Genomic DNA, 27,488 nt, shown 5'->3' on the forward strand with positions numbered 1-27,488 from the left:
GTTTGTGTGAGGAACAAATGTCGGCAATAGCAGTTACATTTTCCTGAGAGAGGATGAAAGAATCGCACAACTTTCCTTTGTGGTTAAAACAGATTACACGGGTCACTTTGGAATGGTAGGATGAGCTTGCATATGGTTTACCTATTTAAATCAGTACACCTTTACATTGGTGCCCACACCCCCCTATTCCTGAGTAAACCATACCTGGACACCATTGTAAAGACATTAAACCTCTAATGTTCATCGGGCTCGACCATGTGGCTACTTGTGGAGAGTGGGTGGCAGGGGATCTCAGAGGACATGGAAAGAGCTGAAGTGTGCTGGGCATGGAATGTGAATGACACCGAATCCTGTTGTCACGTGTGGGAGAAGTTTAACCAAGTCACGTGTGGGAGATTAACGAGATCACGTGTGGGAGATTAATGAGATCACGTGTGGGAGATTAATGAGATCACGTGTGGGAGATTAATGAGATCACGTGTGGGAGATTAACGATCATCACGTGTGGGAGATTAACGAGATCACGTGTGGGAGATTAACGAGATCACGTGTGGGAGATTAACGAGATCACGTGTGGGAGATTAACGAGATCACGTGTGGGAGATTAACGAGATCACGTGTGGGAGATTAATGAGATCACGTGTGGGAGATTAACATCATCACGTGTGGAAGATTAACTACGTCACGTGTGGGAGAAGATTAACAATGGCAGTGAGGATGCTCTGTTGACTCAGACTGGACTCGGACTCCCTTTATCTTCACTGTTTCCACCTTCGACTGTGGCTGAGGTTGAGGACGTGCTTTGGCAAATGAAGAGTTAACTGAGAAGTTGCTGTGAGGATTGTTCATGGAAAGAGTGTGCACATAGTCCCACCACGAAGCTGAGCTGCAACTATTAGCTCAAAGCCTTTCTCAAATACTGAATACTTCAACGTCAAACAGAAACTAAAACTCTCAAACATCTTTATTTACTTAAGAAGCCAATAGAAATATATTATTAGAAATCATTATTTGAACCTATCCAAATGTTCTCTTCCATGAAGACATTGCAGAATTTCTGGCAAATCCATCAAACATTTGCCCAGGTGCTCCCACTGGCCATGGGGAGTTAATGACTTCCAGCAGTCAGTCAGTAGCAGCAGCGGGCTTACTACAATTTAAACGGTACATCTGCCAGCCTGCGCTGCCAACATCCCGCCATACCCTGCCTGTTCAGAAGCTCCTTAAATACTACTATCGTATCTATTTCCACAACCCTCGGTGCTGGCTCGAAGGGCCGCATGGCCTTCTCCTGCACCTATGTTTTTTCGACGTAGCATGTTCCAGGTATCTACCACTCTCTTTGTAAAAAAAAACCTGCCTCATAAATCTTTAAATTTTGCTACTGTCACCTTAAAATTATGCCCTCAAGTATTTGATGTTTCCATCCTGGAATAAAGGTTCTGACTGCCTACTGTCTCTATCCCTCTTATAGAAACATAGAAAATAGGTGCAGGAGTAGGCCATTCGGCGCTTCGAGCTTGCACCGCCATTCAATATGGTCATGGCTGATCATCCAACTCAGTATCCTGTACCTGCCTTCTCTCCATACCCGCTGATCCCTTTAAACACAAGGGCCACATCTAACTCCCTCTTAAATATAGCCAATGAACTGGCCTCAACTACCTTCTGTGGCAGAGAGTTCCAGAGATTTACTACTCTCTGTGTGAAAAATGTTTTTCTCATCTCGGTCGTAAAGGATTTCCCCTTTATCCTTAAACTGTGACCCCTTGTCCTGAACTTTCCCAACATCGGGAACAATCTTCCTGCATCTAGCCTGTCCAACCCCTTAAGAATTTTGTAAGTTTCTATACGATCCCCCGTCAACCCTTCTAAATTCTAGCAAGTACAAGTGGAGTCTATCCAGTCTTTCTTCATATGAAAGTCCTGACATCCCAGGAATCAGTCTGGTGAACCTTCTCTGTACTCCCTCTATGGCAAGAATGTCTTTCCTCAGATTTGGAGACCAAAACTGTACACAATACTCCAGGTGTGGTCTCACCAATACCCTGTACAACTGCAGTAGAACCTCCCTGCTCCTATACTCAAATACCTTTGCTATGAATGCTAACATACCATTCGCTTTCTTCACTGCCTGCTGCACCTGCATGCCTACTTTCAATGACTGGTGTTCCATGACACCCAGGTCTCGTTGCATCTCCCCTTTTCCTAATCGGCCACCATTTAGATAATAGTCTACTTTCCTGGTTTTGCCACCAAAGTGGATAAGCTCACATTTATCCACATTATACTGCATCTGCCATGCATTTGCCCACTCACTCAGCCTATCCAAGTCACCTTGCAGCCTCCTAGCATCCTCCTCACAGCTAACACTGCCCCCCCAGCTTCGTGTCATCCGCAAACCTGGAGATGTTGCATTCAATTCCCTCGTCCAAATCATTAATATATATTGTAAATAGCTGGGGTCCCAGCACTGAGCCTTGCGGTATCCCACTAGTCACTGCCTGCCATTCTGAAAAGGATCTACAAGTCCATTTACTCTTACTCTTTGCTTCCTGTTTGCCAGCCAGTTCTCTATCCACATCAATACTGAACCCCCAATACCGTGTGTTTTAAGTTTGTATACTAATCTCTTATATGGGACCTTGTCGAAAGCCTTCTGAAAGTCTATAATTTGATATGTTTTTATCAGGTCTCTCCTCAACCTCTGGTGCTGCAGAGAAAACAATCCAACCAAGTCTGTCCAAACTCTCCTGATAACTAATATCTAATCATCTAACTAATATTCTAATCATCTATTTAATTCATAATAATAAACCCTCGAATCATCATCTGGTAAACCTCTTCTGCACCTTCCCTAAGCCTCCCCATCCTTGCGTAATAGGGCGACCAGAACTGCACACAATACTCCAAATGTGAATGAACCAAAGCTTCATACAGTTACAACAAAATTAGTGAAGTTTGATCCACCACACTGTGACTGATGAAGGAAACCATACCATTCGTATTCTTTGCCAATCTATCTACTTGTGTTGCCACTGTCAGGAATCTGTGGACTTGGACCACAAGATCCCACTGTGTTGCTAAAGATCTTGCCATTAACTGTATACATTCCCCTTGCATCCAGCCTCCCACATTCAGTGTCCCTATCCATGACGGCAGGCATGCCATCCGTCTGCTATGTACTTGTGCTGCCACTTTCAGTTGTATTTCAAGATGCTTTCCTTTTTAAAAATTCTGTAAGTAATTGCATCCCCATTCTTTTTTTCCTGTTTGTGTCTTCTCACCACCCCACCATGTTGGTCCATTGTCAGCCATGGGACAGTGGGCAGGTCTTTGACAAGGTTGTACATACAGGCCACTCTCCTGAACTCGAGGAGTGGGAGCACATTCCCTGGTCAATGGGTAATCTGTGAAGTAGTAAAACGCCTAACTTCCACTGCAATGGAATTAAATAAACCCTGTGGAGCAGAGCTGACCTGTGACAGGTGAACTTGGCATTGACGTGTAATTTGTACATCAAGGTGTTGTAAATATTGCCCCTCTAAAAGTGACCCAATTTAATTTCTTTGCACCTCTGTAATCTTTGCACCTCTGTAAAGAGCGACTGTATCTGTAGGATTGGCAAAGAAGCTCCTTTACTCCACATGGGAGGGTACAGGTGCCACGATGTGATGGTGCGATTGTCAATGGGTGGGGAGTTAGGGATGTGTGGAGTGGCAGGCTGGGAATGGTCCCATAGAATTGGGAAAGGGATAATTCAGTAATAGAACAAAAACTAGAGGAAATTGAATACTAGGGTGGCACGGTGGCGCAGCGGTGGAGTTGCTGCCTTGCAGCGAATGCAGCGCCGTTCGACCCGGGTTCGAACCTAAGTACGGGTGCTGTCTGCACGGAGTTTGAGCGTTCTCCCCCTGACCACGTGGGTTTTTGTCTGAGATCTTCGGTTTCCTCCCACACTCCAAAGATGTACAGGTTTGTAAGTTAATTGGCTTGGTAAATGTAAAGATTGTTCCTAGTGTGTGTAGGATAGTGTTAATGTGCGGGATTGCTGGTCGGCATCGACCCAGTGGGCCGAAGGGCTTGGTTCCGCGCTGTATCTCTAAACTACACTAGAGTGCATAACTTTAACATGAGAGGGACAAGGTTTAAAGTCGATGAGTGAGGCATGTTTTTTATACAGATGGTGGTGGGAGCCTGGAACGTGCTGCCAAGGTGATGGTGGAGGAGGCAGATATCATAGTGGCATTTAAGAGATTGTTTGGGTAGGCACCTGGATATGCAAGGAATGGAGGCATGAATTATGTACAGGCAGATGTCATAGAGTGATAGTGTGGAAACAGGCTCTTCGGCCCAACTTGCCCACACAGGCCAACAATGTCCCGGCTACACTTGTCCCACTTGCCTGTGCTTAGTCCATATCCCTCCAAACCTGTCCTACCCATGTACCTGTCTAACTGTTTCTTAAATGATGGGATAGTCCCATTCAACTACCTCCTCTGACAGCTTGTTCCATACACCCACCACCCTTTGTGTGAAAAAGTTACCCCTTGGATTCCTATTAAATATTTTCCCCTCCACATTGAACCTGTCCTCTGGTCCTCGATTCCCCTCCTCTGGGCAAAAGACTCTGTGCATCTACCCGATCTATTCCTCTCATGATTTTGTATGCCTCAATAAGATCTCTCCTCATCCTCCTGCGCTCCATGGAATAGTGACCCAACCTACTCAACCTCTCCCTATAGCTCAAACCCTCTAGTCCTGGCAACATCCTCATAAATCTTTTCTGAACCCTTTCAAGCTTGACAATATCTTTCCTATAACATGGTGCCCGGAACTAAACACAATATTCTAAATGCGGTCTCACCAGCGTCTTATACAACTGCACATAGCCTCCCAACTTCTATACGCAATACTGACTGATGAAGGCCGAAGTGCCAAAAGCCTTTTTGACCACCTGGTCTTGGCATAAAATTCGGCAGACATTGTGGATCGAAGGGCCTGTTCCTGTTCCATGTTCTATGACAGATACATGGATAGGAAAGGTTTAGAGGTATATGGGCCAAACACAAATAAATGGGACTAGCTTAGATGGGGCAGCTTGGTTGGCATGGTCGAGTTGAGCCACAGGGCTTTTTCTGTGCTGTATGCCTCTGTCATAAGTGCTGCAAGTGAGACTGTTGGAAATTTAAAATAAAAATGTTGGACATACTCAGCAGGTGAGGCAGCAATTGCAGAGTCTCAGATTAATGATCTGCCATCAAACCTGGAAAGTAAGGAAAACCATATAATAACCATATAACAATTACAGCACGGAAACAGGCCATCTCGACACTTCTAGTCCGTGCCAAACACGTATTCTCCCCTAGTCCCATATACCTGCGCTCAGACCATAACCCTCCATTCCTTTCCCATCCATATAACTATCCAATTTATTTTTAAATGATAAAAACGAACCTGCCTCCACCACCTTCACTGGAAGCTCATTCCACACAGCCACCACTCTCTGAGTAAAGAAGTTCCCCCTCATGTTACCCCTAAACTTCTGTCCCTTAATTCTCAAGTCATGGTCCCTTGTTTGAATCTTCCCTACTCTCAGTGGGAAAAGCTTATCCACGTCAACTCTGTCTATCCCTCTCATCATTTTAAAGACCTCTATCAAGTCCCCCCCCTTAACCTTCTACGCTCCAAAGAATAAAGCCCTAACTTGTTCAACCTTTCTCTGTAACTTAGTTACTGAAACCCAGGCAACATTCTAGTAAATCTCCTCTGTACTCTCTCTATTTTGTTGACATCCTCCCTATAATTAGGCGACCAAAATTGTACACCATACTCCAGAATTGGCCTCACCAATGCCTTGGACAATTTTAACATTACATCCCAACTTCTTTACTCAGAGGGAGATTTAGAAAGAACTACCAGGTTCCCAGTCGCTTCCTAGCGGGGACGCGACTATTCTCCGAGTCGCGTCCTTCCCCCTCCTCGCGGCCTATCACCTGTATCAGAGCGGCCTTTCCTGCCGGGGACCGGGAACAGGACCATAGCTACAACAGCGGCGGCACGGCACTGGATACACCGCGGAGCGGGCGATGCCTACCTGGATCGCCGTTTGGAGCTCCGGAGCATTGGGCCACCTCTCCAACATCGCGGAGCTGCGGTTTGGGAGAGCTTCCAACGCGGGCGGTGCTGACCGACATCGTGGAGTCCTGGGGCCCTTTGCCGAGGGCCGCCAGCGTTGCATCTCCGCCCAGCACGGCCTGCGGACTTTGGGAGCCCGAACATGTAGGAGGTGCCCGACTCGGATGTCCAAGCTGCTGAGGAGGTCCTCCAGCCCCAACATCGGACTTACATCACCCCGGCGAGCGGGCCTAAACATTGGGCCGCCCGTAGCAGCGACTGCGGAGGGCTCGGGGAGGCCCTGACCAAGGGCGAATATCAGGAACATTAGAGGACTGACGTTGGTGCCTTCCCTCACAGTACAACACTCTACAGTTGCTGGGGGGGGGGCACAGTGGCATAGCGGTAGAGTTGTTGTCTTACAATGCCAGAGACACGGGTTCCATCCTGACTAAGGACTTCTGACTGTATGGAGTTTGTCCATTCTCCCTGTGACCACATTGAGTTCTGGTTTCCTCCCACTCTCCAAAGACATATAGGATTGTAGGTTAATTGGGTTCAGTACAAATGGTAAATTGTGCGAGTGTACGGGAATTGCTGGTCAGTGCGGACTCGGTGAGCCAAAGGGCCTGTTTATGCGCTGTATCTCTAAACTAAACTAAACTAAACTAACCCGAAATATAAGAGAATACTGGGAAATACATCCGGTCAGGAACATCCGTGGAGACAGGAAGAAGGGTCAACATTGCAGCTTGATGATCGGAAAGGACCATACCTGATGTAATGCGGACGGGACTGATTATGTGAAATCATTGCATCTGAGAGCTGCATTGTGGCTGGTTGTAAGGTGAAATGCTGTTCCTCTCATTTACTCTGGCCTTTGCTGTACCGGTGGAGGAGGTCAATGGCGGAGAGGGCACGGTGGGACGGACAGAGAGGTGAAAGCTTGAGTGAACGGAGGTGTTGTGCAGAGTGGGCACCTGATCTGCGTGTGGTTTCTCCATTGTAGAGGAGGCCACTGTACACTGAACGTGGAAGGTGTGGAGTGAGGGGTAAGTGCTGCTTCAATGGCACGAGTGGGAAAGGAAGACATTAAAGGGCAGAGATTTCATCTGCGTGCAAAGGAAAGTGAGCATTGATGAGATAGAAAATAAACCTGAGACTGTGGGGAGCTGCCCTTCGCAATGCTTGGAGGAAGGGAACGTCTGACGATGGCTTTACATTGAAGCAGCTAGATGTTATTGAGGATTACCTATTGAATATACAGGCCGATAGGATAAAAGATGAGGACAAAATGAACACTATTGTTGACACAAAGAACTGCAGATACTGGTTTACAAAACAAGGGGTGCTGTAGTAACTCAGTGGGTCAGGCAGCATCACTGGAGAGCATGGACACAGCGTGCTGGAGTAACAGTGCTGGAGTAACGCGGGTCAGGCAGCATCTCTGGAGAACATGGACACAGAGTGCTGGAGTACCTCAGCGGGTCAGGAGTGAGAGTAGAAATGCAGGCAATGGAGCGCAGCAAAAACTCCAAGAATCATATCATGATCCAATGACAAACAGCCTTTCCATTTGGTATCAAACTGGCTCGTTCACAAAGCCGGTAACAATCGTTGAATTTTCTCTCTCTACAGATGCTTAGTTTGGTTCATTGTCAGGTGAACCGAGGTGCAGTGAAGAGCTTTTTGTTGCGTGCTATCCAGTCAGCGGAAATACTAATTATGTTTACAATCAAGCTGCCCACAGTGTACAAATACAGGATAAACAGAGTAACAGTTAGTGCAAGAGTCCAGTAAAGTCCGATTAAAGATGGACCGAGACATGCTGCCAGGCATGTGGTATTTCTGCTTCTTTTATCTCGGGTTTGCAGCAACTGCAGTGTGATGTAGGGCACAGTTGAGGCAATGTTCCTGTACTCTGTTCTCATTCATTTCCTCACACTTGCACCTCACTGCCCTCTCAGCCAGCACCACCACCACCCTCAGTAACTTCATCCTACAACACACATCCCTATGTTCTCACCAGTTTCCCCTCACTGACGACTCCCCCCTTCCCCCCCACCCAGCCACTCTTCAACCTCTCAAATGCTTTCAACATTTCCCAGTTCCTTTCAAAACTCATTGCCCTGAAGTATTAACTCGATTTCTCCCTCCACAGGTACTGCCTGACCAGCTGAGTATTTCCAATGTTTCTGTTTTAATTCCGGACCTGACTGAATGTTAGCTGGCATGTTGACGATTATTTATGCACCATTTCTGTGTGGGATTATAATGTTTATAATCTGAATTAGCTGATGTTCAGTAATCTGACATTTTGTTTTACTCCAGGCCTGGGAATCGCCACTCTCTGCGTATCTCTTGTAGTCAGAATCTTCGTAACATTTTTAATGGTAAACTGCTCTGGATTTAACATGAAGGAAAAAGTTTTTATTTCCTTGGCTTGGGTTCCCAAAGCAACGGTTCAGGTCAGTGTACTGGTTTGACGTTACCTGATTGCCTGTCAATGTGAAAAATTAACCGTTTGTAATAGTGCTTGTACCACTTGCCCTCGTTTGCCTGGTCCACAGACTGCCCTAGATACCTTCCCATCCTCTTCACCTAAGGCGGCACGGTGGCGCACCGGTAGAGTTGCTGCCTTACAGCACTTGCAGCGTCGGAGTCCAGGTTTCCATCCCAACTACTGGTGCTCACTGTACAGAGTTTGTACGTTCTCCCCGTGAACGCGTGGTTTTTCTCTGAGATCTTCAGTTTCTTCCCACCCTCCGAAGACGTACAGGTTTATAGGTTGATTGGCTTTGTAGAAGCTTTAAGAGGGAGTTAGATGTGGCCCTTGTGGCTAAAGGGATCAGGGGGTATGGAGAGAAGGCAGGTACAGGATGCCGAGTTGGATGATCAGCCATGAGAGAGTACAGAGGAGATTTACTAGAATGTTGCCTGGGTTTCAACAACTAAGTTACAGAGAAAGGTTGAATAAGTTAGGTCTTTATTCTCTGGAGCGCAGAAGGTTAAGGGGGGACTTGATAGAGGTCTTTAAAATGATGAGAGGGATAGACAGAGTTGATGTGGACAAGCTTTTCCCTTTGAGAATAGGGAAGATTCAAACAAGAGGACATGACTTCAGAATTAAGGGACAGAAGTTTAGGGGTAACATGAGGGGGAACTTCTTTACTCAGAGAGTGGTAGCGGTGTGGAATGAGCTTCCAGTGGAAGTGGTGGCGGCAGGTTCGTTGGTAACATTTAAAAATAAATTGGATAGGCATATGGATGAGGAGGGAATGGAGGGTTATGGTATGAGTGCAGGCAGGTGGGACTAAGGGAAAAAAGTTGTTCGGCACGGACTTGTAGGGCCGAGATGGCCTGTTTCCGTGCTGTAATTGTTATATGGTTATATGATCATATTGTATGGTGCAGGCTCGAAGGGCCAAATGGCCTACTCCTGTACCTATTTTCTATGTTTCTATGTATAAGTGTAAATTGACCCTAGTGTGTGTAGGATAGAGTTAGTGTGAGGGGTTCGCTGGTTGGTGTAGGCCAATGGGCCTGTTTCCATGCTGTATCTCTAAACTAAATTAAACTTGCTTTCTAATGTCCTTTCTGGGCCTCATGTGTGAAGGCCTTTGCCAAACTGACTGCATTCTGTACCACTAAAAATAGACAATAGAATTTGTTTGGAGACTCAAGGAACTGCAGATGCTGGAATCTTCAGCAAAACACAAAATGCTGAAGTAGAATTTGTTTTCTGGATAATTTAATGAATTAACTTTGCAGTAAGGGTACATGGAGAGGGTCAATTAGCAACTACCAGATAGACAGAAAAGAGTCAGTCATATCCTGGTGTAATCTGGTTCTGTAACCACTTCTGCATTTACTCGAGTGCTGATGTGATAAAGGTTTGCTCCAGGGAGTTTGGATCTAAAAACATTGTACCGGACTTCCGGTGGCGCTATGGAGGGTTAGGACGCGCGTGCAACACCTCTGCACCGTGTCGACTAAATAACTTTAAAAAAAGAACGAAACGGATCGTTAAACTATATACTCACCGGTAGAGGCTCAGCAGACGTCATAATTATGCAACTCCCGTAATTCACGAACATGTCACCCAAACGGCCGAAAAGAATCGAGGAGGAAGGCTCGAAGAGTGAAGCCTCGACCTCGCCTGAAGAGCAGTCCCGAGAAGAAACAGCAATTCAAACGCCGGCCCTGCAAGACATTGGAGCGCTTCTACGCCTGGAACTTTCGATAGTGAAGCAAGACTGTGACAAGACAGACTCTCGTATTGAGGAGGTAAATACCAACCTGTAAGGGGAAATTCAAAGGCTGGAAACCGACATCAGCCACAAGCTGGAATCTATTCTGGCTACCTCACTTACACACAGTGAGTCTATCTGGGAGCTGGATATAGCAGCAGCAACAAACTCCGATGTTACAGATAAACTGGAAGCCGAAGTGGAACGCATCTCCGGTTTGTTATCAAAAGTAACAGAAAAATGTCTAGATCTGGAGGGGCGTTCCAAGCGTCAGAACTTAAGGATTGTCTGAGTGAAAGAAGGCAAGGAACATGGTCAAAAACTCTGCGACTTTACGGCTCAACTACTTCAGGATGTACTCGCTTTGGAGGAAAAACCCGTACTCGACCGGGCACATGGAGCTCTGAGAACCTGGCAGGACGACAATGCCCCACCGAGACATCTGATCCTGCGGGTGCATCACTGCCATGTCCTGGAGGAAACCCTGCGTAAAGTGGCCAAGGACAGGCATTTAACATTCCAAGGCCAACAATTACAAATCTTCAGAGACTTTCCATCCGAAGTTGTCAGGCAAAGAGTTCTCTTTTCTAAGTCAAGAGCCATTCTGAGGCTCTGCCTATTTCTCTTCTCGGTAGACTAAATGCCGTAAAGTTTCTCCCGCAACTTTTATACCTATTCCAGTCAATACCGATATATCTTCCTAAAATATTTTTCAAAAAAATTGACTCCATTGCAATTTCTTGAGCAATACAATGGTTGAACACAAATTCAAACCTAATTGTAAGGCTGGGTGAGCGGGTGCATGGGTGGGTTGACGGACATATCTCCTCTTCTTTCTCCTTTTCACTTTTCTCTTTTCTTTTCTCTTTCTTCTCTTTTCAATTTAATATTCTGTTTGTAAAATGTTAAAATGGAAGCTGTGCTAGAGTTGTAGAACTGTCAAGTTACTTTTTTTTGTACAATTGCTCCCAATTTTAAATAAATAAATAAATAAATAGGCATTATACCACGAGTGACTCATTTTTAAGTGGGGGAGAGGGCACGGCCAGGAGAGTGTTTGTTGTAGGACGATAGATAGTTGTCGTGATCGACGGAGCCGCCTCCTCAAAAAGGCCGCCAGCATCATCAAGGATCATTTCACTCCTGTCATCGGGAAGAAGGTTTAAGAGTCAAAACTATGACCAGGTTCAGGAACAGCTTCTTGCCAGCAAACACTACAAACAGCAACTAAACTTTGAGCTACAAATTGTACTAGGGACTTCAGGGTTTTGTTTTGCACTAATATTGTTCTTTTAATTTATTGAACTATTTTGTTTATTGTGTAGTCCATGAGTAATACATATTTACAGACCTGTTCTACTGCAAGTAAGAATGTCATTGTTGCACTTTTTGATATATGACAATAAAAAATGTAGTTTTCCCTGATTGCCATATTTCTGCTCCAACTAGGAAGGCTGGACTTGGTTTTGGGAATGAGTTAGCTCAAGTGGAGCAAGTATGGGTGGAGAGTCATTGAGGAGAGGGCAATACGCTGCAACAGCGTATGGGATAGCAAAGGACTGTGCAGCTCCCGTGGGATGTCCACGGCTCCTGCCTGGGCCAAACTATAATCGGACTATTTGGGGGCTTTAAAACTGGAGATGTTTCAGTTACAGTCAAGTTCGCAATAGACATGACAAACAACAGAGACCAGCTTGGATCGCTACAGCATGCCACTGCTCTCAGGCCTCCAGCCTGAAAGACAACATCCACTACCACCAAGGCAATTTTGTATCCAGGAGACACAATGCTGGAATCTTGAGCAAAACACAAAGCTGTTGGGGTAAAGCAGGCCAACGTCTTGAAGGGTCTATTTCCCTCCACAGATGCTGCCGGACCCACTGTTGGTTAATTTTGATTCCGATTGGTCACCTCACTCTGGCTCCCATATACATAGATACATAGAAAATAGATGCAGGAGTAGGCCATTTGGCCCTTCGAGCCTGCACCGCCATTCAATATGATCATGGCTGATTATCCAACTCAGTATCCCGTACCTGCCTTCTCGCCATACCTTCTGACCCCTTTAGCTACAAGGGCCACATCCAACTGCCTCTTAAATATAGCCAATGAACTGGCCTCAACTACCTTCTGTGGCAGAGAGTTTCGGAGATTCATCACTCTCTGTGTGAAAAATGTTTTTCTCATCTCGGTCTTAAAGGATTTCCCCTCTATCCTTAAGCTGTGACCCCTTGCCCTGGACTTCCCCAACATCGGGAACAATCTTCCTGCATCTAGCCTGTCCAACCCCTTAAGAATTTTGTAAGTTTCTATAAGACATGACCTAACCGATCATGTGGGACCTTGCGAACACCTTGCTAAAATCCACGTAGACAACCTCTATCACCCTACCCTCATCAGTCCTCTTGGTCCCCTCTTCAAAACATTAAATCAAATTCATGAGAATCAATTTGACATGCACAAAAGCAGAATCGACAGATCTATGGGTGGATGCACATAGTTCATTGAAAGTGGTGAACAAAGTGGTTATATAACAGATGGGATGGTGCGCTCAATAAATAGATGCAGACTAACAAGAATAGTGAAGTCAGGATCTACCTTCTCAATAACTGGTTTGACCTGTTCTGTCCAACTGCACCCCTGGCTGGCATCTACCTGACCATAGATGCTCTCATTATCCTGCTCTTTAGATTTTACTTTGGAGTTTAGAGATACAGTGTGGAAACAGGCCTTTCGGCCCACCAAGTCCGTATAGACCAGCAATCACCCTGTACAATAGCAATACACACTGGGGACAATGTACAATTTTACAGAAGCCAATTAACCTACAAACCTGTACATCTTTTGAGTGTGGGGGGAAACCGGAGCACCCGTGGAAAATCAGGGTGAACGTACAAACTCCGTACAGCCAGAAGCTGTAGTTAGGATGGAACCCGGGTCTCTGGCGCTGTGAGGCAGCAGTTCTACCGCTGTGCCATTGCGCAGCCCCAATAGTGTGAACACATTAAAGCCCCACCATTTCCAGCGGCGAGGGCTGACCACATGCTCCTGGCATTTAATGGCACAACCATCGCTCGGCCCCACCATCAACCTCCTGTGGAGTCATCACCAAACAGTCCCCTCACCCCCGGAGACCCCAGGAGTCGTCCACCAGCCATGTCAGAAATGTCTAGGATCACTCTCCGCTGCCTGATGAACCTGCTGTCAGCAACTGAGGAAGATCAACACCATCCGAGGCAAACAAGCTCACTTCATTGGCACCCCATCTCCTACCCTAAGCACTCCACTGCTGTGTGTCCCAGCTACAGATGCATTGCCCTTGTCCACCAAAGCACATCCTAAACCTGCAACCTTCACACCAAGGCGGATTGGCAGCAGGAACATGGCAATCCCACTATGTTCCTCTTCAAACTACACTCTAATCTGACAGAAAGTGCTGGAGTAATTCAGCGGGTAAGGCAGCAACTCCGGAGAACGTGGGCAGGCAAGGCTTTGGGTAGAGACCCTTGTTCAGACTGTAAATGGTACGGAGTCTGAAGAAGGGTCTTGACTCGAAAAATGACCCATTCCTTCCCTCCAGAGATGCTGCCTCTCCCACTGAATTACTCCAGCATTTTGTGCCTATCTTCTGTAAATGGTACACTCTGCAGCCATGGTGGTGGTGAATGTTCAGGGCAGTCGATGGGATGTGAATGATGCAAGCTTGTTTGTCTTGGATGGTGTTGCATCTGAAGAAGGGTCCTGAACTGAAACGTCACTTATTCATATTCTCCCCAGATGCTGCCTGAACCGTTGAGTTACTCCAGTACTTTGTCCTTTTTTGGAAAAGCACAACCTGCAGTTCCTTGTGTCTACACTGCAATCTGCCTCTGAGACATCACTGGCCTGTTACTGTCACTGGGTCAAAATCCTCGATCACCCTTCCAAGAGCAATTGCAGTGGTTTAAGAAAGCTGCTTACATCTTCGACAATTAGGGATCGTTAATAAATACCAGTCATGTCAGCAATACACAGTCCAGGTGGCACAGTGACACAGCGGTGGAGCTGCTGCCTCGTAGATCCAGAGAAACGGGTTCGGTCCTGACCTTGGGTGCTGTCTGTACGGATTTTGTATGTTCTCCCTGTGACCGAGTGGGTTTTCTCTGGGTGCTCCGGTTTCCTCCCACACTCCAAAGACATATAGGTTTGTAGGTTCACAAAAAAGCTGGAGAAACTCAGCGGGTGCAGCAGCATCTATGGAGCGAAGGAAATAGGCAACGTTTCAGGCCGAAACCCTGAAGGGTTTCGGCCCAAAACGTTGCCTATTTCCTTCGCTCCATAGATGCTGCTGCACCCGCTGAGTTTCTCCAGCTTTTTTGTGTACCTTCGATTCTCCAGCATCTGCAGTTCCTTCTTAAACACTAGGGTTGTAGGTTAATTGGCTACAGTAAAAATCGTCCCTAGTGTGAAGGAGAGTGTTAGGGCACGGGGTGATCGTTGGTCGGCACGGACTCGGTGGGCTGAAGGTCCACTTTATGCACTGTATCTCTAAAGTCTAAAGAATAAATAAAACAAATCTTTAATCAGTCTCTGGCCATCTGTGGTTTACATTTCTGTCAGCTGCAATCATAGCATGGTCATGGTAATGCCGTTCTTCAATCTGGCTGCAGAGTGGAGCAGGGACACACACTGACCGACCAGGGGGTGTGCCAGCAAAGTGAGGTGATCTTCTAATGCTTCATGACGTGTTGTGTTATCAAGATGCTGTGCGTTAAACCTTGTCCTCTGTGCTGCACCAGGCTGCCATCGGGTCTGTGGCTTTGGACATGGCGCGGATCCGCAATGAGAAGACGGCGGTGGAGTACGGGATGTGCGTTCTGACCGTGGCCTTTCTGGGTATCCTGATCACCGCTCCCATCGGAGCCGTCATCATCGGCCTGCTGGGTCCAAAGCTGCTGCAGAAAGAGAGGGAGCAGGGAGCAGATGATGCAGGTCAGTCATTCGCAAACAATGCTGATGCCTGGGGCACCTCTTTACAGCAATTCCACTCAATGCATGTGTGAGGAATGTTAAATGAAACAAAGGTGGGTCTGTAAACATGGGTGGGTACATAGAACATATTTGTTTTTTAGAGATACAGTGTGGGAACAGGCCATTCGGCCAAACGTGTCCGCGCAGACTAACAATCTCCTAGTACACTAGTTCTATTCTACACACTAGGGAGCAATTTACCAAAGCCAATTAACCTACAAACCTGTATGTCTTTGGGATGTGGGAAGAAACCGGAGCAGCTGGAAAAAACCCTGGAGGTAACGGGAAGAATGTGTAAACTCCGTATCGACTGCACCCGTAGTCGGGATTGAACCCGGGTCTCTGGCGCTGTGAGGCAGGAACTCTACCGCTGCGCCACCATATAGACCATATATAGAGATACAGCACAGGAACAGGCTCTTCGGCCCACAATGTCCATGTCGAACATGATGCTAAGTTAAACTCATCCCCTCTGCCTGCATGTAATCCACATTCCTCCATTTACATGTGCCTGTCTAAAAGCCTCTTAAACACCACTATCATATATGCCTCCACTACCACCCCCGGCAATTCGTTACAAGCTCCCACCACTTTCTGTGTGGAAAAAACTTGCCCTGCTCATCTCCTTTAAACTTTACCCTCTCATCTTAACGACACCCACATCTTTGACATTTTCATCCTGGGAAAATAGCTCTGACTTCATGCCCATCTGTGCCGCTCATAACTTTTGAACTTCTATCAAATCCCCTCTCAGCCTCTAACACCCAAGACAGCCATCAAGTCTGTCCAACTCTCCCTGTAGCTGTAACCTTTATAACCCTCTAATATAGGCAGAATTCTAGTAAACCTCCTCAGCACCCGTTTCAACCTCTCCCTGTAGCTGAAACCCCCTACAATGCAGGCGTCATTCTGGTAAACCCCCTCTACAAAGCCTCCACATCCTTCCTGAAATGGGACGACCAGAACTGCAAACAATATTCCAAATGCAACCCAACCAAAGTCGTACAGAGCTGCATTATGACTTGCTAACTCTTATGCTCAATGCCATGACCTATGAAGGCAAGCATGCCATAGGCATGGGTTTCAGCAACTAAGTTACAGAGAAAGGTTGAACAAGTTAGGGCTTTATTCTTTGGAGCGCAGAAGGTTAAGGGGGGACTTGATAGAGGTCTTTAAAATGACGAGAGGGATAGACAGAGTTGACGTGGATAAGCTTTTCCCACTGAGAGGAGGGAAGATGCAAACAAGGGGACATGACTTGAGAATTAAGGGACAGAAGTTTAACCATATAACCATATAACAATTACAGCACGGAAACAGGCCATCTCGACCCTTCTAGTCCGTGCCGAACACGTAATATCCCCTAGTCCCATACACCTGCGTTCAGACCATAACCCTCCATACCTTTCCCGTCCATATAACTATCCAATTTATTTTTAAATGATAAAAACGAACCTGCCTCCACCACCTTCACTGGAAGCTCATTCCACATAGCCACCACTCTCTGAGTAAAGAAGTTCCCCCTCATGTTAGCCCTAAACTTCTGTCCCTTAATTCTCAAGTCATGTCCCCTTGTTTGAATCTTCCCTACTCTCAGTGGGAAAAGCTTATCCACGTCAACTCTGTCTATCCCAAATATATCTACAAATAATTGTTTTAAAACGTCAATTGCATGTGGAATAGTTATCTCTCAAAAGGCAATGCAAAATATCTTGTTCTGAGATTATTGCGGATAAAGCATCAAACATGGCATGTGCCACCTTTACTAAATCCTTTGCAAAAACGGAATTTATCTGCATTAAATCCTACCTAAAAGATGTAATTTTGCTTTAACAAAAAGTGCAACTATATTTAATTTATCCCTAGTTATCATGGTGATAGGCAGACATTTCAAGAGGCGTCTCATGAATATATACAGAACAGGTAACAGGGAAATCATGAAACTAATTATTCTGTAGTTTTCAGGGATGCGTGATCAGTAAATCAAAGAATATGCTCTTACCAGCCTCCGATGTTTTCTGGCTACTGACTTTTTTTTTCTTTTCTGCTTGTTTCTCTTCTATTCTCTCCACTTTGTTCACTCCTCTGTACACTTTTCAAACTTTTTCTTCCAGAATTAATATATTGGAAGCCATGTCAGTGTTGAGGCAGGAAATTGGCTACAAGGAGACTCAGGTTGCCATTGGCAAACAGGCTTTCCCAAGGAATATACAGCCTACAGTGTTAATTTTCACCAAATTATTTGTGTTCCCTCACCTTCCATTATGTTGCTATGTTCCACAACTCCAACCACTGACCCCATTTCTTTAAAGTATCCGCTCAACCCTCTGCAACTGCAGCTTAGCATCACTACTTATTTCATCCTCAACTCGTTATCCACTTGAAGATAGACACAAAATGCTGGAGTAACTCAACGGGACAGGCAGCATCTCTGGAGAGAATGTATGGGTGATGTTTCGGGTTGGGACAAGACGTCATTCACCTTCCTGTCTTCCAACTGCACTCCACAATATGTGGGGAGAAGGCCATGGATTCTTGTCTTTCCTCACCCATTTTGCCTTTCTCCTCCTTTCCCTCATCCATTATTATCCTCAACCACGTCTCGTAGCCCAAATCATATCTCAATGGCAAACTGCTTACTTAGCTAATTCTCCGAGTCCTGATGCATCTTGCAAGTGTATGTGATTGGCATTGATTGTTTCAAACAGGTGGGGAAGATCAATTGACATAAAAATACAATTGGCACTTTTGTAAGCAGTCGTATTAAATGATAAATGCATCATTATTCCCAAACTCCTTTTTTTTGCCATACACTTCCACTTTGGCCATTTCCCCCCCTCTTCATCACTCTATTTATTACTCTCTCAGTTTACTACCATTTCTCCTGCACATTCTTCCTTAGAGTCATAGAGAGTCACGGTCATACAGGTTCGCGTTGACCATCAAACACACATGTTTATATTAATCCTATGCTAACCAATTTTAGGGGTAACATGAGGGGGAACGTCTTTACTCAGAGAGTGGTGGCTGTGTGGAATGAGCTTCCAGTGAAGGTGGTGGAGGCAGGTTCGTTTTTATCATTTAAAAATAAATGGGATAGTTATATGGACGAGAAAGGAATGGAGGGTTATGGTCTGAGCGCAGGTATATGGGACTAGGGGAGAATACGTGTTCGGCACGGACTAGAAGGGTCGAGATGGCCTGTTTCCGTGCTGTAATTGTTATATGGTTATATGGTTATAGGCCTTCTTTACCAATCTAACCACTTGTGTTGCCACTTACAGTGAGTTATGGACATGGTTCCGAGGATGCCTCTACATCAATGCTTATGCATACTTTGTTTTTGCAAAGCTCACACCTGTGACTGTACATATGTAGAAGGTAGACAAAAATGCTGGAGAAACTCAGCGGGTGAGGCAGCATCTATGGAGCGAAAGAATAGGCAATATATGTTTCGGGGCGAGACATATATAGAACATATGTTAACATTTTATTCAGAGATTACTGCCCTTCAACTTTGTATTTTATAAGTACCATTGCTCTGATGAGAAGCATTGCTGTCTGGAGTTAACCCTTGGCCAGAAGAGGTGGCTGAAGATTTGTGTACAAATTTATGCCTCACGTAAATGGGTTCAGTGATCAAGCTACCGCCACTCAGGGGCAGTTCAAATCCAGTCCTGTTCACTTTCCAGCAGGTAGTTTCAGAGGTTGGTTCCATCTTACAAGATGCCCAGACTTGTAAATGAACCTAAATGAACACTGTGTGTGTTTCATGCTGGGGCAAACCCGTGCGGTGAAAGCAGCGGCTCCTGTGTACACAGTGCACGGCAGTGGCAGCCAGCAGCTGGTGCCTGAAGCCCAGAAGACTCAGGCCAAGGGCACATGGCAAACAGGAGAGATGAGTTACTCCAGCACTATATATCTATCTTTAGAAAATAGATGAGATCGACAAAGACAACAGAAATCATATCCTTTATAAAGGTTCCTATTTATAGGAGATGATCACGGGATGAATAGGTTAGGTAAATGATAGCATCTCTTGCCCAGGCCAGAGATATTGAGAACCAGAGGACATGGGTTTAAGGTGAGGAGGGGAAAGATTTAACAGGAACCAGCTGCCAGTAGTTGAGGCACGTACTTTCACAACATTTAAGAAACATTTATATTGGTAGACATTAGACAATTGTGCAAGAGTAGGCCATTTGGCCCTTTGAGCCAGCACTGCCATTCAATGTGATCATGACTGATCATCCACAAACAGGACCCCGACCCTGCCTTCTCCCCATATCCCTTGATCTTTAAGAGCCCTATCTAGCTCTCTCTTGAAAGCATCCAGAGAACTGGCCTCCACTGCCCCCTGAGGCAAAGAATTCCACAGACTCACAACTTTGTGTAAAAAAGTATTTCCTCATCTCTGACCCCTTATTCTTAAACTGTGGCCTCTGGTTCTGGACTCCCCCAACATCGGGAACATGTTTCCTTCCTCTAGCATGTCCAAACCCTTAATAATCTTATATGTTTCATTAAGATCTCCTCTCATCCTTCCAAATTCCAGAGCATACAAGCCCAGCCGCTCCATTCTATCAACATATGACAGTCCCGCCAGCCCGGAAATTAACCTTGTGAACCTACACTGCACTCCCTCAATAGCAAGAATGTCCTTCCTCCAATTTGGAGACCAAAACTGCACACAATACTCCAGATGTGGTCTCACTAGGGCCCTGTACAACTACAGAAGGACCTCTTTGCTTCTATACTCAACTACTCTTGTTATGAAGGCCAACATGCCATTTGTTTTCTTCACTGCCTGCTGTACCTATTACTTTCAGTGACTGATGAACAAGGACCCTCAGATCCCGTTATACTTCCCCTTTTCCCAACTTTACACCATTTACATATAATTTGCCTTCCTATTTCTGCCACCAAAAGATTTTCTATCCATGGATAACCTCAATACATTTATTTTCCACATTAAACTGGGCAAATGCTTTCTGGCAGGTGCATGGCTCTCCCTTTCATTTTCCAATCCTCTGTCCAGAAGATTAGTCAAGCCTGATTTCCCATCCTCATAGCATTCTCCTCACTGTTCATGCTACTGCCACCCAGCTTTTTTGTGCCATCTGCAAATGTTTGCTAATGTTTTATTCCCTGTTTTCCCTTCCCCGCTTTCTTTTAACATTAGCTACCCTCCATCTAAATGAGTGAAATATGCATTGGAAAATTGTCAAATAGCTGCGGATTTCTAGAGCCACTTCCTTAAGTACCCTGGGATACGCCGAGCCTTGAGTTAGCCTTCCCCCATCAGTCTACACTGCCTGCCAAATTTGAATTTCCTTCAGGTCACCCTAGTTAATGGCCCTACATCTGATTGTTTTGTCCTTCAGTGAAGACAGATGTTCAACCATCTGCCATTTTCCGATTTCACCCTTTTCATCTTCAGGGTCAGCACTAATTTTTTTTCCTCTTCACATACCTAAAGAAGCTTTCACTATATATTCTTGGCTACCTTTGTACCTCATCGTTTCTCCCCATATTGCCTTTTTAGTTATCTTCTGTTTCTCTTTAAAAGTCACCCAATCCTCTGGCTTCCCGCTCATCTTTGCTATGTTATAGTGGTTCTCTTTTATTTTTATTCTGTCCCAGACTTCTCTTGTCAGCCACGGTCGCCCCTTACTCCCCTTGGAATCTTTCTTCCTCTTTGGAATGAAACTGATATCAAATGCTTTGTCCATTTGAAGCAGTCTTTCCAGGTACACTACCTCCTCCACTGGCTTGCCCTTGTCCAGGTTCTTGCCTAGTGAGACCATCCTAGGCAGGCGATCATTCCAGAAGATTAGTCAATAACCACCTGATTTCCCCAGCACTTCAAATCATAGCTTTCTTTCTGGGCCTCTTCCATGGGAATGAGATTTAAACACACCAGCGGTATTTCGCTTGGGCAGTTTACACACCAGCGGTATGAACATTCACTTCTTCAATTTCAGGTAATCCCTGCTTTCTCCTGCCCTTCCCAGCTCTCCCTCAGCCCACTGTCTCTGCCTCTTCCTTTCTTCTTCTCGCCCCCCCCCACCCTCACATCAGTTTGAAGAAGGGTCTCAACCTGAAACCTCGCCTATTTCCTTCGTTCCATAGATGCTGCTTCACCCGCTGAGTTTCTCCAGCATTTTTATCTACCCATTCACACAAGTTCCGTTATCCCACTTTCCTCACCCACTCCCTACACATTAGGGGCATTTTACAGAGACAAGTTAACCTACAAAACCAATGCGTCTTTGGAATGTGGGAGTAAACCCACACGCTTGCAGGGAGAATGTGCAAATTCAACACACACCGTGCCCGAGGACAGAATCGAACACAGATCTCTGGTGTGTGAGGCAGCAAGTCTACCAGCTGTGCCACTATATTTTGTTTTCCAACACACAAAAAATTATACATTGATAACTTTGGTTACTAAAAAAAGAAAATATCCATTTTCAGTTTTAAATCTCCAAGTGACGCTATGTCCCAGTACATTGGCCATAAAGTTGCTGCCTAAAAGTGCCAGAGACCTGGAATTGATCCTGAATATGGGTGCTGTCTGTACGGAGTTTGCTCCTTTTCCCTTTGATCGTATGGGTTTTCTCCGGCTGCTCTTGTTTCCTTCCACATTCCAAAGGTGTGCAGGAACCTATTTTAGACCCAACCCAAAACGTAATATTTTCCTTTTGTCCAGAGATTTTGTCTGACCTGTTGAATTACTCCAGCTTTTTGTGTCTATCTTCAGTTTAAACCAGCATCTGCAGTTCCTTCCCTACACACACAATACTATACGATAGAACTTTATTAATCCCAGGAGGGAAATTGTGTGTGTGTGTGTGTGTGTGTGTAGGTATATATATTATACACACACACACACACACACACATATATATATATATATTTATATATTTATATAGTTGTAAATATACACCGTTTTGTTTTATCGTTTATAACATTATTTACAGAGTACTATGTTTGCATATTCTGTTGTGCTGCTGCAAGTAAGGATTTCATTGTTCTAACTGGGACGTGAGAGAATAAAACACTCTTGACTCTTGACTTACCCCACTAATGTGTGGGATAGAACTAGTGTACGGGTGTTCGGTGTTTGACGTAGACACAGTGGGCCGAAGGACCTGTTTCCACGCTGTATCTTTAAATTAAACTACAACACTAAAACCAGAGGGAGTCAAAAGAAGGGTCTCTACCCGAAACGTCACCCAATTTCACCCAGAGTTGCTAGCTGCTCCATGGAGTTCCCCCGCACAATTAAAGCATGGAATAGTCCTCACCCTACCATAGTTACCCAACCAGATGCAACTAAATTTAAGATACCTCTCTTTTCCCCAAGAACCCTTTTTTGCTTAAGTCCAAGTCAAGAGTCAAGAGAGTTTTATTGTCATGTGTCCCAGATAGGACAATGAAATTCTTGCTTGCTGCAGCACAACAGAACATGTAAACATAATACAGAACTGGAGATAAAAGTTCAGTGTGTTTATATAACATAGACCATATATGTACACAATAAATAAACAGATAAAATGCAATAGGCTGCTATTGTTCAGCCCTCCACCACCTCCAGTTTAAATTCCATTTAGCATATTTATGGACCAGGAAACCAGAAGCAAGAGTTACTCCAGGGAGTTACTCCAGATCCAGGGTCAGGGAGTGATTCTGTGTTGGTTTTCAGCGGTCACGGCAATGGTGGCCAGATCTCCCACAATTCAAAGCGAGGGAGAAAGTGCTCAGCTCCAACCAATTGCCATGGCGGTGTGCAGCGCAGGGCGGGCGATGATGTGCTGGCCGTGGTTGTGTGCACGTGCAGGGGGGAGGATATGCTGGCTGTAGCAGTGCGCATGTGCAAGGTGGCCTGCCGTGCCGGCGGATGAGGAGCGAGCAGAGAGCGGAGACCCTGCGGCTTAGACATGGATATGGATGGCGGGCGGAGACGGCGATTGACAGACAGAGAGAGAGAGAGATAGAGATAGAGACGGGGGCCCGCCCAGAGTTGAACGGCAGGTGTCCTGCCTTGGCCGGGGTCCGCCTAGATTTCGAGGCCCTAAGCTTAAGCTTGTCAAGCTTATACGTAAATCCCGCCCTGGGTTGGCTGGATGGCAGAAGCAAAGAGTGGCAATAACGGGGGCTTTTTCAGGTTGGCTGCCAGTGACTAGCGGAGTTCCGCAGGGGTCGGTGCTGGTGCCGCTACTCTTTACGTTGTATATTAATGATTTGGACGAGGGGATGGAAGGCTTTGTGGCAAACTTTGCTGATGATATGAAAATAGGTGGTGGGGCAGGTAGTGTAGAGAAATCAGAGACTCTGCAGAAGGACTTGGACAGGTTGGGAAAGTGGCCAGAGAGGTGGCAGATGGAATACAGTGTAGCAAAGTGTGGAGTCATGCATTTTGGTAGCAGGAATAAAGGCGTAGACTATTTTCTAAATGGGGAGAGAATCCAGAAATCGGGCATGCCAAGGGACTTGGGAGTGCTGGTGCAGGATTCCCAAAAAGTTAATTTGCAAGTCAAATCGGTAGTAAGGAAGGCAAACACAATGTTAGCATTTATTTCGAAATGACTAGAATAGAAAACAGATGTAATGCTGAGGCTCTGTAAGGCTCTGGTCAGACCGCATTTGGACTATTGTGAGCAATTGTGGGCCCCATATCGGAGGAAGGATGTGCTGAATCTGGAGAGGGTCCAGAGGAGGTTTATAAAAATGATTCCAGGAATGAGTGGGTTAGCATATGATGAGTGTTGATGGCGCTGGGCCTGTACTCACTGGAGTTTAGAAGAATGAGGGGGGACTTCATTGAAACTTACCGAATAGTGAAAGGCCCGGATAGAGTGGATGTGGAGAGGATGTTTCCACTGGTGGGTGAGTCTAGGACTCGAGGTCATAGACTCAGAATTAAAGGATGTTCCTTTAGGAAGGAGATAAGGAGGAATATATATATAATTATATATATATAAACATCTGTGAGTATGTGTATATATGATACATTAACTTTTTTTCTCTCTCGTTTATCACCCAGAGAGTGGTGAATTTATGGAATTCCCTGCCACAGAGGCCAGTGGAGGCCAAGTCACTGGATGGATTTAAGAGAGAGTTAGATAGAGCTCGAGGGGCTAGTGGAGTCAAGGGATATGGGGAGAAGGCAGGCACGGGTTATTGATAGGGGACGATCAGCCATGATCACAATGAATGGCGGTGCTGGCTCGAAGGGCCAAATGGCCTACTCCTGCACCTATTTTCTATGTTTCTATCATATTGTTTACAGTGTACTATGTTTACATATTGTGTTGTGCTGCATCAAGTAAGAATTTCATTGTCCTATCTGGGACATATGACAATAAAACACTCTTGACTCTTGATTGTGTGGGGAGCCTTTGGCTGGCATCGACCCTGGTTTACATCCTGATGTTTTGATCCACAGGTACAGAATCACGGACCGTTTTAACAAGTGATCCTGGAGAAGGGATAGAAAACGACATTGAGGTCTGAAGCGCTCACCTGTTGTCCGACTATTCTTCCAAAACATTGTCTGCTTAGAGTTTGAACTCAGATTTGATTCCTGGAAATAGTTCTGAAGACACTGGAGGAAATGGGTTTTAAAATGCTTTTTTTAATTAACGGTTGTACATTACGTAGATTTATTTTTTAAAGAAACAATCAAAATATACAAAAAAGCATATTTGAGCCTTATATGTGTGGAAATCAACCGTTTAGCGTTGTTCTTGACATAATGGTTGCGTTGTGCAATGATCTTGATATACTACTGTTACCAGGGTTGGTGTCAGTATTTTGCAGCGTCCCTAGGCATTATACCTTGGCCAGGAGGTCAATGTGGGCTTGATCACAGTCCGTTCCTCATTCAATTCCCTCTCACGGGTGAGTTGCTGAAGGCAGCATGGTGGAGCCTGATGCTCAGGTCTGCCCAGCACCACTGACGGGCTGCCCTAGACTGGAGCTGACTGTAGGGATAAGATGGGAGCTGTGGTCTGATGCCTGACATACACCTCTGGATGTAACCCAGGCTGCTCCTGCTTTAAATAGCTTAGGCTCTGTGGCAGTGAGCACAACACCCTCTCCACAGCACCCCCAATTCCGTTAGCCCTTGCTGTCTCCTCCCCTTCTCAGCTCTCCCTCACCCTCGGGCTCCTCCTCTTCCTTTTTCCTTTTCCTTTCTTCTCCCCCCCCCCCCCCCCCCCCCCCCCCCCGACTCGAAACGTTGCCTATTTCCTTCGCTCCATAGATGCTGCTGCACCCGCTATGTTTCTCCAGCACTTTTGTCTACCTTCGATTTTCCAGTATCTGCAGTTCCTTCTTAAATGCTTCATCCCTCTCTGCCTCTGCAGGGTAACTGTGATTGAGATCCTCCTGGGGAGGCTGAGAACGAGGCCTCGGTGGTGGACTTCCTCATGGTACTTCCCTCTTTGTATACGGGTTGAGTTTACAGCAACATGTTTACACTCAGGGACATGCCGATGTAAATAATGTTGTAAAGTCCCTGATTCCCTTTCCTTGAATGCATTATCTGTAGATGCCTTCACAGATTACCTTGTGTACAAAGGCCAAGCAATAATCAAAGCTGAAAGATTTTGAAGCTCTGATAAAGTTTCCACCTTGAGAGCCCATCGTGAAATGTTCAGTCAGTTCAAGTCAAGTCAAGTCAAGTCAAGTTTATCAGTTACAGCAATGACTGATCTATTGAGCAGTCCATTGCCTTAAAGCTGAGTGAAATTAGTTTGGTGAGTCACATTGAAAGCACCAATGTGTACAGCATCATGCAAAACATCCCCAAGTCACCCGTAAATCTTTTTGGAAACCAAAGATGATCTACACGGAATCTGAGCTGACAGAAGGCAGGGCAGAGCTCGCTCTGTGACATCAGCCCTGGATCTCAACAGATCATCAGTAAAACATGCACACTTTGTTATTTATTTAGGAAACACTTCTACACAACTGTGCCATGTGTAACAGTTGAGGCAGATACTACTGATGCTAGATAAACACAACTAAGGCCAGAGAATTATGTGGGATGCGGGAACATCAGAGACGGTTAATGTAGAACAAAGAGTTGACAGGTATCTGTGTAAGAAGGAACTGCATATGCTGGTTTAAACCGAAGATAGACGCAAAAAGCTGGACAGACAGCATCATTGGAGAGAACGCATTCCTTCTCTCCAGAGATACTGTGTGTCCTGCTGAGTTACTCCAGCTTTTGTGTCTGTCTTTGGTTGACAGGGATCTGTTGGACCAAGTGGCTCATGTTTACAAAAGTAAAATAAAGATTTCAAATAATTTTGTTTTACAAAGAGGAAGTCTCAGGAGGTGAATGAATTAACTTGTAGGAGTGCCACAATAGGTCAGGCACTCACTACAATGAAGAGTTCAAGAGTCATGTAGGACATTTTACACAAAACATGCTAAACCTGTGAAAGGTATTAAAGTATCATTGCTTCTGGATGTTTGCATTGATTGAATTTTAAATGTTCCTAAAATTTGTTATGTATATAGAAATGGTTTGTACGCTAACGTTCCTTTAATATTGGAATAAGCATTCATTTGCTTTGTACATGAGATAGCATAAATAAGGTTGATGGTTTTGATAGAAAATTCCACCAAATATACATTTTGTAATTCACGTTTACTTCGGTAATAACAATAAAATGCCAGGCAAAAAAAAAAAATGTTTTCTTGTTTTGGTAGACAAAACTCTCCCTAAATTGTTTCACTTGAATTATTTCAACTTATTATTTATTAATTATTTGTTTATAATTATTGAATTGTTTTAAACTATTATTGAATCGTTTTCACCTGCAAGTTTTATTTAGGTTGGAGATGTGGTGAAGGAAGAGAAATAGAAAAATTAAACAATAGCTCCTGAATCTAGAGCAGGGAGTGGATACAACATTCAAGAGAGAGTTAGATAGAGCTCTTCGGGCTAGCGGAATCAAGGGTTATGGGAAGAAGGCAGGAACGGGGTATTGAATGTGGATGATCAGCCATGAGTTTCCACACATAGACTGGGAAACTCATTCTGTAAATGGGCTGGATGTGTTGGAGTTTGTAAAATGTGTGCAGGATAATTTT

General features: G+C 45.2%; 1 protein-coding gene across 2 annotated transcripts in view; it reads left to right on the forward strand.

The window, feature by feature from the left end:
- LOC129702216 (sodium/hydrogen exchanger 9B2-like) overlaps nt 1-25,567 on the forward strand; it is a 135,146-nt gene extending 109,579 nt beyond the window's left edge. For both annotated transcript variants that reach the window (XM_055643878.1, XM_055643871.1), the window contains 3 exons: nt 8,449-8,585; nt 15,146-15,338; nt 24,829-25,567. In XM_055643878.1, the coding sequence (XP_055499853.1) occupies nt 8,449-8,585; nt 15,146-15,338; nt 24,829-24,896 (398 nt within the window). In that variant the 3' untranslated portion in view covers nt 24,897-25,567. The remainder of the gene's footprint in view (nt 1-8,448; nt 8,586-15,145; nt 15,339-24,828) is intronic.
- Nucleotides 25,568-27,488: the final 1,921 nt, after the last annotated feature.

This window comes from Leucoraja erinacea, chromosome 1, assembly GCF_028641065.1.
Source record: "Leucoraja erinacea ecotype New England chromosome 1, Leri_hhj_1, whole genome shotgun sequence".
Lineage (NCBI taxonomy): Eukaryota > Metazoa > Chordata > Chondrichthyes > Rajiformes > Rajidae > Leucoraja > Leucoraja erinaceus.